The sequence below is a fragment of the Empidonax traillii genome, unplaced genomic scaffold (genome assembly GCF_003031625.1).
Source record: "Empidonax traillii isolate 1590-97213 ecotype Southwest subspecies unplaced genomic scaffold, ASM303162v1 scaffold83:size2986645, whole genome shotgun sequence".
In the NCBI taxonomy this organism is placed as follows: Eukaryota; Metazoa; Chordata; class Aves; order Passeriformes; family Tyrannidae; genus Empidonax; species Empidonax traillii.
Window position 1 is genome coordinate 790143 of NW_020955276.1, and position 12085 is coordinate 802227.

The following is a 12085-nucleotide window of genomic DNA, read 5'->3' on the forward strand; positions in this document are numbered from 1 at the left end:
GGGTGTCAGCTCAGGTCTCTGCCCTCAAGGGAGCCTGCTGCGAGCTGCAGACACTGCCTGGTTTCTTTGTCTTTTTCCTGTCAGAGGGGGGTTTTGCTGTTGCTCTCGGCTCAGCTGTTGCTGGCTGCAGGCCCTGCTTTCAGCGGACCCTAATCAGCTGAAGTTCGTGAGTTTTCTTCCATTGGGAGAACTTTCTGTTTTATTGCTGTTTGTTTTCCTTCCCCTTCCCCCCCCCACCTGGCAGCAACCAAGGATCTCACAGCGCCGCCTGGTGATGGGCAATGGATGTTACAAGTTCTGCACCTCCAGTGACCCAACAGCGCCACCTGGCGAATGGTACAGGATATTACAAATTTTGCATCTCCAGTGACCCGACAGCACCCCCTGCTGACTGTGGCTGGAACTGCACCAAAGGGTGCTAAAAATTGAACTATTTAATAATTTTCCTTTTGCCGGTTTATCGGTTTTGTTCTTGAAGAGGATTATTGGTGGGTATAGGAGTATTGCTTGGTTGTTTTACTTGGGTTTTTTTTCGTGTTCCTGTTAATACACACATACCTTTTAATAAAGGGCTTTTATTTTTCCCCTTTTCCATAATTTGTTTTCCTTCAATCGGAGCCTCTTAATTTCAGGTTTATAATTGCTTAGAAAAAGAAGTTTGGGTCTTTTTCTCCTAATCCATCCTCAGCAAAAGACCCTTGTCTCATTTAAACTGGGACACAGTCTATTCAGGTTTTCTGTTCATTGTCTCTTAAAGGCTTTTCTGAGTTAACAGATTCTAGATATCTTCTCTAACTACTTTGCTCTATTTTATGGGGGATCTGTCTCTTCTGAAATCTGAATAATACAAAGTCTGCCGCTTGAATTTACCTTGACTGGCTTTGCAGAAAAACCAGTGGGAATCATGGTGGAGAAGTTAAACATAAATCAGCAGTATGCTCTTGCAGCAGAGGATGAACTGCATCCAGGGCATGATTTGTAATACTGTGGCCATCAGGTCCAGGATATTAATCCATCCTTCCCTTTTATTTGGCTTTTGTAAGACTGCACCTGTTCTTCCTGTCACTGACATATGGCAGCAAGCCCAGTGAAAGGTCACTGAGATGGTCAGGTCTGGAGCACAAGACTTGTACAGAGGGTCTGAGGAAATTAATTCTATTTAGCCTGGGAAAGAGACACTTTTTCTCAGAGATCTTACTGCTATTTATACCAAGGTAGTCAGAGGATACAACAAAGATGGAGATGGTTGTTTGGGGGAGTTGTGTGGTGGTGACTTGAGAGGTAAAGAACACAGAACATTCCAGTGTTGTGAAAGAAAAGGATTTTTTTACTATGAAAAGTGATAGTCGAACAGTTGAACAGGTTCCCGGCAAAGTTGAGGGGTATTTGCCTTTGGAGATATTCAAAACTCAGTTGAATGGGCCTTGTGCCAACTGATTTAGGTTTGCTTTGTTGAGATATTGGACTACATGAGCCCTAGAGGTTCCCTCCAACTTTTGTTATTTTTCAGAATAGTTTAGCTCTTATTTTACACAGTTGTTTGGTCTCTGTGTCACATACTGGATTTGTGACCATATGACTAGAGTGCAGAAAAGAATCTGAAGTTGACTATTGCCTTTAATTTCCAATAAGTCCTATAGGAATCAGTTGGAAAGAGTGCAGTTACAATATAATACTGAGATGCCTGGAGGCTGCAGCAGTGAGGCAGTGAATTGATGCCTCATCACATTTTCAGCATAAATGGTATTTCACAGCTTGTCAGTTATTTTAGCCTATGTGTAAATGGCAAGTCTATTCAAACTGGTCTATGCAAATATGAAGCAAAGTTTTAATAAAAATACTTTCTTCCTGGAGAATGAAGAAAAGGAGATTCTTTCCAACCTCCTGTATTAATCTTCCTGAAAGTTTGCCCTTTTAATACTAACATCAATCATTTCTTGTTCATTTCAAAATGCCTGAAAAATGCACTGAATATGGGGACAATGAGTCTTAAAAAAGATCACTTTTTAGGCCCATGTGTTAAATTGTTTACATAGTTAAATGTGGAGGCTAAAAGATAACAATTATGGGGAAAAAAAACCACGAAAACATCCACATTGTTCCAAAGCTATAGGGGAAGAAACATTGTCTGAAAAAAACCTTTGTTTTGCCCTCTAATAAAAATGCATTACATATGTATGATTATGTAAAAACTGTAGTTGAGCTAAAATCTTGAGAGTCTCCTTATAAAATGAGGGCTCATGGCCAGCATTTCAGAAAGCAGGTGGATATGAAGTGGGCAAAAGAATAGTTAGGACAACTAAATTCTCAGTGTCACATGGTGCATATCAATCTGGAAGGAGGGGGTGGTTCTGGTGTTCAGTGGCTATGTACTTGCAGAATATTCACTGTGTATGTAGTGATGATTCCTTTTAAAGGAGATGTTGGTGATTGACTGCTTTCCTTCTAGTATTTGTTGATAATAAGAGTGAGGAGATACTAGAGATATGTTTATATGATATTTTTATCAGTAGATCTCTAGGGTAGGATTACATACATCGAAAGTACTTTCTGGGTATCTTTGACAGCATCGAATGCTAATGGTACTGCCGTAGCTGGACAAAAGAGCAGGGACTTAACTGGAGTGCTTGGTATTGAAATGTGATTACAAATGTTGAGGAATTAAAAAATAATGATAATAAATAAACAGTGGTTTATTTCCCCAGATATGACAGTTATAGGTACTGTTGTGGTGAGTACCACTGTGCAGACAACAGCTCTAACAAGGTCTTTTACTTCTCATGTTTTGTCTCCCAACACTCACATTTACCAGTTTAGGAGACTGCATAGTGTATCAGAGCAACACAAACCTTTCCAGGCACTTTCGAACTAAGTACTTCTTCACCAAATGTTTTGTTTTCTTTGGCTCTTTTTCTTTCCTTTTTAACCTACAGTGTAATGACTCATTACAATCACACATTCCATGCTTCAGAAGGAACAACGTTTTTCTTAACTCTGCACTATATGTTTGTCTCTCCTTTCCTATGAATTAAAAAGCTATTGGTACCTTAGCAGTTTGACTGAAATAACAGATGTATACTGTATTTATGTATGATTTTGGCAAGTCCTGATTGTATTTTATCAACTGTTAAAACTGTATATTACTATGTATATTTGGCACAATTTCAGTAATTTTGGGGTTTATTTCAAATGTAAATAGTGATTTCAAGTTTAGCCATTGAGAGTAGACCGAAAACTACATTATTGCAGAGATATCACAATATAAGATTACTGTTTCTAATTGCTACTGATGTGTAAGTGTTATGTTTACCTTTTGCTGGAATTTACAATAGAATTTCACCTACATCAAGATAATGACTACCATCTTTAATTTGCCATAGCCCCATTCTATAGGCAGACTTACTGAGTAGTTGGAAATTACAAATTGTTTTCTACAAACACTGGATTTTTTGTCCCCCCCTAGGTACTGGTTGTTATGTTTGAAATACCAGAGGGATGCAAAACAGTCTCTTGATACTTTGTCTAACACCACTCCTAGTTAAATTTTATGTACTTGAACATGCTGAACAATGAAGTAGAATAGATCATTTAAGAAACTCTTTCTTCACGTGTTCTGATTCTAAGCTCTGTCAGTTTCATAGCTCAAATACTCATCTTGGTTTAGATTAATCAGGAATAAAAGGAAACATAAAGTGTAAAAAAAGTAATGAGCTTGTTTCCATAGAAACGTACCATGTGCTCTGCCAAAATTAAGTGCTGACTTTGTATTCTGAAAGATGGTTGTGCAGACAACATGTACTCACTGATCTGCAGATAAGTGTCAAATATCTTCACAGTATACATCTTCTGATTGTGTTGTGCATCGTTAACAAATCTTTGTGCCAGTACCTTGCTACCAACTCTTGCAATACAACTGGACTGTAATCTTTTCTCACTTCTAATCCATGTTATGGCTTTGGAATGGAGAAGGAAAAGATTAGATTCTCTGTGTATTTTATGCTGTATGTCTCAGGTTATATCAGTTGATAAACTGGTGAAGCTCCTTCTGTCAATATTCTCTGTAAAATCTTTGCTCTGTTAAAATCTATGGATATTTTACTATTGCTTATGTAGGACTGACATTTCATATCTGTAGTGTAATCACACATAACAGCAATATTGCTTGTCTAGTAATATAAATTCTGAAGTAAAGCAGATTCATTATGAAATGCAGAGATGCTAAAGCAGATCTTACAGAAAAAAAATTACCCGTGATTTGTCATTAATTTCTGAATCTTTACAGTGGTATCTCTTAGTGTTTATTTCCAGTATACCTAGAAAGCAAAAATATGACAAATATGTAAACAAGGATGGGAATATACAAATCAGTTACTGACTAGTAGTTAATAACCATCTGCAGCAGCAGCACGAGAGTTCTTACGAGATGATTTTTAGTAATATTTGGAAATTTAATAGTTTTAGAAGTTCTCTTGAAATAGCAACTTTTTGTAGAATTTAATACTTTACAGCAGTGAACTAGGTTAAGTGCCAAGGCATAGAAATAATTTTGGGAGAAATCAGTACTCCAGTTTGTTTCCTAAAATCCAGCCCTGGTGTTCTGCTGCAACCTCAGTTTGTGCTCGTTTTCATAAATCCTTACATCAAAAATCACTGCTACTGTGATTAATTCATCATCCTTTTAGGGACTGGAATTTTATTTGTAAATATCACTCTTTTGGAGGGAAGCAATATTAAATTCTTTAAATAAGGATGCATAAAAATTATTATGAAAGCTTTCTTCTGTAAAATACTAGCATCCGGTTTCCTCGGACTAGTTCTTTAAAATCCATTCTGTTTATAGATTTGTGAACTATTAATATTAAAGAGCTATTCCATGATTATGAAATCCATTTGCAGCAGAATATTTCTCTTTGGGGGGCAAAAAGAGGTCGTTTCACAGTCTAGAAAATTGCAGTACATTGTTCTGTCCTATATTCTTAATCTCCAGTTATATAAACAGTTTTATTTATTCTCCAATTCATTTTACATCTGGATCTCTGATTAAGATTGATCCTCAGCTACCGTCCCCTTGGTCTCTGCTTTGCACTAATATCTAGCAATCATTTTGTCAAAATGACATTCTTCCTAGCCATCTAGAATGTTGAATTCGCTTTAGCTGATAGGAACAGCTGTCATTTCAAGCTAATGAAAAACTGTCAGTTGGGCATTGAATTAGCATTATTTTATTTCAGAAAATGTGTTCATGGTATGTCAGGTTTGTTCATTTCACAAGTAGCAAGCTTACATGGCTAAACACAAGGTGCACCCAGGCAGAGAGGTGCTTAGACTCTGTCTTTTGCAGGAATAGTTCAGGATTTGTTCCACTGTTTACAATCCCTTCATTTTACAAACTAGGAAAGTCAGACTTCAGAGAAGAGTTGGAAGGAGAGTGGAACCTCAGTCTTCAAAACAAGTTTTCTCTCTGTAGTAATTCTTAAGCCTTTTTCCCTTGTTCATTTTCAGTGTTTGTTTTTTGTTTGTTTGTTTGTTTGTTTGTTTTTTAGGGGGGGAGTTTGTTTTGTTGGCTGGTTGGTTGGTTTGGTTTTGTTGGGCTTTTTTTGTTACATTTACGTCATTCTTCCCAATCCTTTTTTTTTTTTTTTTTTTTTTTTTTTTTTTTTTTTTTTTTTTTTTTTTTTTTTTTTTTTTTTTTTTTTTTTAATGTATCCCCATACTATTATAAATAATATTACCATGGGGGAAAAAAATTGAAAAAAATAATTTAAATTCATATGTTGTAAAGCCCCAAGTGAGAGTACGAGAAATAGATTATTTCTCAGAAGCTAAGGAGAGAAAGTGTTGCCAGTATGGATCAGACACAGCACAGTTCAATTTACTTCTTATGGCTAATATAGAGCTTGGAATGTAGCTCAGCTAATGTTCCAAAAATGTATGCAAAAGAGATCTTTATAGTTTGCTCTGCTTTTATTCTGTATGTTCTGATTTTATTAATAAAATATGGTAGGTTAACTGTTTGATGTATAGTTTCAAACAGGAAGGAGCTTTTTTTCATATGTCTGAATGAGGCCATGCTGCCTGATACAGTTATGCAAGCTGTAGTTTGCTTGTACACCTGTCTTTCTCATGTACTTTTCATGCCAAAGTTTGACACTCATTGTAAAGCTGAGGTATGTCTGTGTCATCCCTCTTGGTTTCATACTCGTATAAAAGACACAGCATCTTACATAAAATAGGAAACATATTTCATTTTTTGCCAAGCTTGATTCTTTTCATGTGCTCTAAAAGAAGAAAAGTTTTCCTACTTTTTCTGGTATTTCCTAAGCAAAGGGGAAAAATTGGGTGTTTTTTCTCTTTCTGCATGTATAGTAACTTTTTCCCCCTGTTCATATCCGTGATCTTCACCTTTTAGATACCTGAAGAGTGTACAAGTGTTGCACAAAAGATTAATGTGTGTTTCGCGTTAACTGATGTAACAATTACCTTCGTTGTACTTGGCAGTGAGATGGATTTATCACATGGTTAAAACACAGGGATTTCTTCACTTTTGTCATGCGACTTGAAGTCTGGATTCACACGTTTACGTATGACCAACCAGTATACCTTTTTATATAAGAGTAGATCTGAAGCAAGGTCACTTTTCATCAGAATTACACTAATTTTACACCAACATGAATGAAATAAGAATATGGTCAATAGTAATTGGACATCTTGCTTTTAATTAGTTATTTTTCAGTACTTTCAAGTTGTAACTCTGGAAAGCACTGTGAGAAATAAGTTTTCTCAGACTATGCTAATTGGTCAAACATCTTCTTATTAAGTTAACCTGTGCTGGGACAGAACAGAGAAGTCAGAGTCTTTTACAGGAGGGAATGAAGTTACACTCTAATTACTGAGGATTTGGCCATGCCATTTAATGTGTCACGTTTTCAGTTTTTCTGAGTGTATTTCCAGCTTCCCTATTGGCATTTCTCACTATCCTCATATTGCTTTTACTTCCCTCTTTCCCTTTTTCACTTCTGAAAAAATATTAATATAGGAGAACAATTGTGCATATACATATAGTTATAAGTACATCTGTTTTTTCTGAAGCATTACTCATGTAATGTATTGTTTCAGATTTCTGCATCTCTCAAGTTTTTAGGATACTTTAGTAACATGCAGAAGAAACTTACAACCACATTCTAATGCTTGCATATTCACTGCCTTGTGCAAATGTGGCCAGTAATTTAAGGGAATCAGCATTTCCTTAGGTAACATTACAATTTCTTCAGTTAATGCTAGTCTAGCTGTTTTTTACTTTATTTCTTTTCCCCATTCTCTACATTTTGTTTGAACTACATTGTTGAAGTGTTTTAATGAGAACACACCTGAGCTTTTTTTTTGGTAGGCTTTTTTTGTTTGCTTGGGTTTTCTTCTGGTTATTTGGGTTTTTGGTTTGGTTTGGTGTGGCTTTTTTAATACTCATAAGTATTTCAGTCTTTCTTCTTCCACTAAGTTGATCAGTGAATTTATGTATATATCTGTTTAAAAAAGCATTTAAAAGGAGCTGTGTATTTGCATGAACTCATGTCTAGACATTGTATGTATTAGATTTCAGTTGTATTTTCTTTCTAGAATTTCTGTTTAGTTGGTTCTGAATGTATATATATAAAAAACATTCTTAAGCTCCCTTGAGAAACAGTTACTCCACTTATCTGAAAATGACCGCTTGCAGATGAGTACAAATGCACAGTGAGATGGAAGCATAACAGTCAGGTCTCTGAAACATTTCTTTTGATGGCAAGGTCATCTTTACCTCTTACTAGTCTTTCAGGCCTGATAGTCCCACAGTAGAGTGAGCTGAGTTCTGGTCCTTTTACTGAATGATAGGTGAAATTTTTCACTAAGTTCCAGATGCTAGATGCTGCTCTAATTTCTGCTTATGCAAAGCCATGCAGGCAGTTTGCTTTCAGAGGGTGGACATGAAGGCAGAACCTGCAGAGTATTTCACATTCGGAATAATATGGGAACCTACATGAGCTTGACAGGGCTAGCCCTTGCAAAAAGCATTATTTGAGTCACAAACTGAATGCCAGAAGCCATTGAAACTATGTAAGCGCTGAGTTGTATAACAGAATTTTTGCAGGTTTTACTAGAGATATGAAAAGCAATAAAAAATAAAGAACAAAGTTCTTCAGTAACCTGTGAAAAACAATCGGATGTGAGTTAATAGTAAATACTTTGGATTATTAACCGTGCAGTAAAAATAAATTAAAATTATTAAACCAGTGTTCCTGGCATAGGCAGACAAGAGGGTGTTTAACAAAAATCAATGGCTAGCAAATTTAGAACAAATGGAAGTAATCACTATTCCAGCATTATGTTTTATTGAATTAGTTGTTTTTTGTCATTACATAAAATGTTTGTATTTATAATATTTGAGATAATTTTATGATCATCAATAACATTTGCATTTTTGTTACCATGATGAAAGTTTTAAAGGATAGTTCCCATATGTGATATAAAAAAGTTTTCCATAGAAGTTACTGAAGTAATGACTCTATCTACTGTTCTTGGTAATGTCTTTTGGTGCAAGATACTGTTCATCTTGTATTGTCTTTTTTAGCATGTTGGAGCTTATTTTCCAGGCTGAGTTACCCTAGTTTATGTCCCTTCATCTTTTTTTCCTGTCAGCTCCTTACTTCTGTCACTTGACCAAAGGGGAAAAAAAAAAAAAAATCATTGTGTCTTGATATCAGTGAAGCTGTTGACATGAAATTTTGATTTATGACATGGGGGAATACAATCTACTGTGTCAACATTATATTCAATACACAACCAATGAAAACTGGACTAAAAAATAAAAAAGGGCTTAAGACCAGCCTTCAGCTGTGGAATTCTACAAAGACTTGAGATGAAGACAGTGTCTCTAACTTAGAGGAGATCTATCCACCATAACAGGCTATCTAAGGATGTTGCAGAAACTTATTTCCTGAACATGTTAGATTAGCCATCTCCCAAAGACTGTCTACGTATATATTTAGTCCAGCTTCAAAGTAGGGGGCTAAGTTAAATGATACATAGAAGTCCTCTTTAGCCCAAGATTTATCTCCTCTTTATTTTTGAGTCTTCCTGTTGTTTTTTGCGGAATCATATATAGGTTTCTCATTGTACCTATTTTAGGAGGAGTAGGTTAATTTTCAAAGTTGGAATATAAAATTTTAAATAGCTATCTATCAGTTTTAGCACTATAGCACTGGAACACTTCACATTTATGCAAAAAGGCAAAAGTACTGTGTATTAATTATCATATTGCTAAGTTACCTTGTAATTCATAAATGCTTTTTGTTTCACTGTGCAAACTGCAAGGTATAAAATATAGTCAGTGAATCACAAATAACTTTTTAGTCCTTGAGTTACTTGCAGAAGTGAATGGAGTTGGAGTAGTACAGTAAATATTCTGTTTATTTTGCTTCTACAGAAATGTAACTTGTGCAGACAGAGAGTTAAGAAAATCTCTGGTGCCTGCATTCAGTGTTCATATGGACGCTGCCCGGCATCCTTCCATGTTACCTGTGCCCATGCTGCAGGAGTGCTGATGCGACCCGATGACTGGCCATTTGTTGTCTACATGACGTGTTTCAGGCACAAAAGCAACCGCAACGTGGTAAGGAATGTGTTTCGTTACTTGTTGAAAAGTGGAATTTCAAAATTAAAGTATATTTCCAGAGAAAACGGAAGAAGGGATCCACACTATGTATTATAATAGTTCTGGCTGTCATATTTCCATGCATAGCAATCTATTACATTTTGAGAATTTTTCCTTAGCCTGTTACCTGGGAGAAATGATACCTGGTATGCCTAACAGGTTTTTACATTAAAGTCCTTGTTGAATATATTGTTTTGACAGCCAGAACACATCCCTGAGTTCTCTTGTTTTGTTAACCTGAAGTGTATTATAAATACCCAGATCATAATATCTTGCAAATATTCACAGATCCTGTGAGATAATGGATATGATGTACATGTAAGATCTTTGTTCTGCAGCCAAACAATCTTTTGAAAATACCCAATTACAATTATTCTATCATGTGGCAAAGTAATGCTGGCATGCCATGAAAATTCATGTTATGACTGCCTTTTTATTTCTATCCTGTGCTGGGGAGGAACTTTTAAATTTAGCTGAGACACGTGAAGAATTAGTTTAATCTCTTTTATTTAAATTCATGGTTACTATCTCAGTTAAGAGAAAACTTTTTTTTTTTTGTTTGTTTTCTAATAAACTAGAAGGTCTTAACACGGTCTTATTAAGGAAAGAGCTATTAAGGAAAGATAAGTCAGTTAAATTGCAATTTTTTTCTCCTTTATACATTAGAAGTGAAAGACATAAACCCAGGTAATGTCTTTATAATATATTTTGGTCTTTGTAGTGCTTGTTCGTGAATCTTGTCTTAATGACAAGACTGCTGAAGAGTAAGATTGCATTTTGAGTGTAGTAAAATGTGAAGCCTCCCAATTAGAGTAATCTGTCCTGAGTGTTTAATCTGCAGGTGGTTCTTCAAAAGGGAGATATATTGTGTATGCCTATTTAAAATTTCCATTGAACTGTTAAATTTTTTGAATATTTTTGTTTTCCAGAATGAATGACCATGTTAAACCAGTAAACTTTATATGGTTTTAGTTTCTTCAAGCATTTTTTAAGAAAATGAGTTTGGTTTGAAAAACAAACAAACAAACTTAAATATCTGTCTGTACAGGCAATGTAAGGTATTTCCTTGGGTTTTTTTTAAACATTATTATTAGTTCAAAATTACTGGATTAAAATCATGGCCAGTAAAAATAGGTCTGTTCTTCCCAAATGTGTTCTAATATTTGTTTGGGACAAATCTTTATATTCTAGATAGTGGGAGTTGCATCAGTCCCATTAATTACATCTTTTCTTAGTGATTTTGTTGACCTCTATTAAGTAGTGTCAAAAGAAAAAACCACCAACTATGAAGAAAGAGGATTTTATGTGTCTGCTGTTTAAGAGCTTGTGTGAAGGACATTCAAAGTAGCTTGGAATGAGACTATTATATCCTCTCATGAAACTCAGCGCCAACCTTTTTGAAAAAAAATCAGTATTGTTACCTTTTTTCCCCAGGTTCAAATAAAAATCAGGTTTGCAAAAGAGAAAGAAAAATTATGCTTTTGTGTTTTCAATTGGGCCAAAACTTGGAAAGGTCAGATACTTTATTAAAGAATCTTTTTCTGTAAAATTCTTAACTTACTCCTGAGACAAAGGAGGTTGCCATATGTTATTATATGCTTGGTTTTATACTCTGTCTTTTACATAATTAATCTAATCACATTTTTAAGCCTTTGGAAGTTTTTTCACCATTGATTTTCTTGTTGTGCTTTACTTAGCTATTAGCTATTCCTTCAAGCAGAAATTACATTGCTCTTCACTGTTAGGTATAGCAATGTATCTTCTAATGAACTTTTTTTTTTGCTTGTTGTTTTAGCTTCCTTGCTTAAAAACATGGATTTGTTTTGATCAAAAGAACTCTTTCATACACAAGAAAATGAGAAAAAGAAGTTGCATGCAACTGTTCTAACAGGGAAAAAAACCCCCACTACCCAAAAAATACCCCAAAGCCACCCAAAAAAAGCTCCCCAAAGGATTCATAATATCAGCAAAGACAGCACTGAGGATCAGCGAAAGCTAGCTGGAGACAAACGCATACTGAGAGCTGGTGTTTCATTTGGGAATGGTGAACAGAAGAGGCTATCTAGACAGCCTCAGTTACACTGAAAGACTAACAATCTTTAGAAAGGGCAAAGACAGGAGGTGCCAAAACCTGCTGTGGCTGCTTTTGGAGCTATTTAAAATTATGTTCTACTATTACTGGCCAGCTGTTAACCTCTCTAGCACACATGGAATGAAGGGGTGCTGTCAAAGGGAAGGTGTAGAACCTTCTCCTGGTGAAATACCTGAGTTACGCATTGTTTGCCACTGTCTGCTAAGTACTGCCAGCCCTTGAACATTTCAGAGAGACTAGGCATGCCTTCAGAAGGATGTGTTATTCAAAAATCACGAGCTGGCTTATTTTTGAAATGGTGTGCA

General features: G+C 35.5%; 1 protein-coding gene across 1 annotated transcript in view; it reads left to right on the plus strand.

The window, feature by feature from the left end:
• KDM4C (lysine demethylase 4C) overlaps positions 1–12085 on the plus strand; it is a 240246-nt gene that overhangs the window by 199178 nt on the left and 28983 nt on the right. The window contains exon 20 of the mRNA XM_027881062.1: positions 9461–9646. Within this exon, the coding sequence (XP_027736863.1) occupies positions 9461–9646 (186 nt within the window). The remainder of the gene's footprint in view (positions 1–9460; positions 9647–12085) is intronic.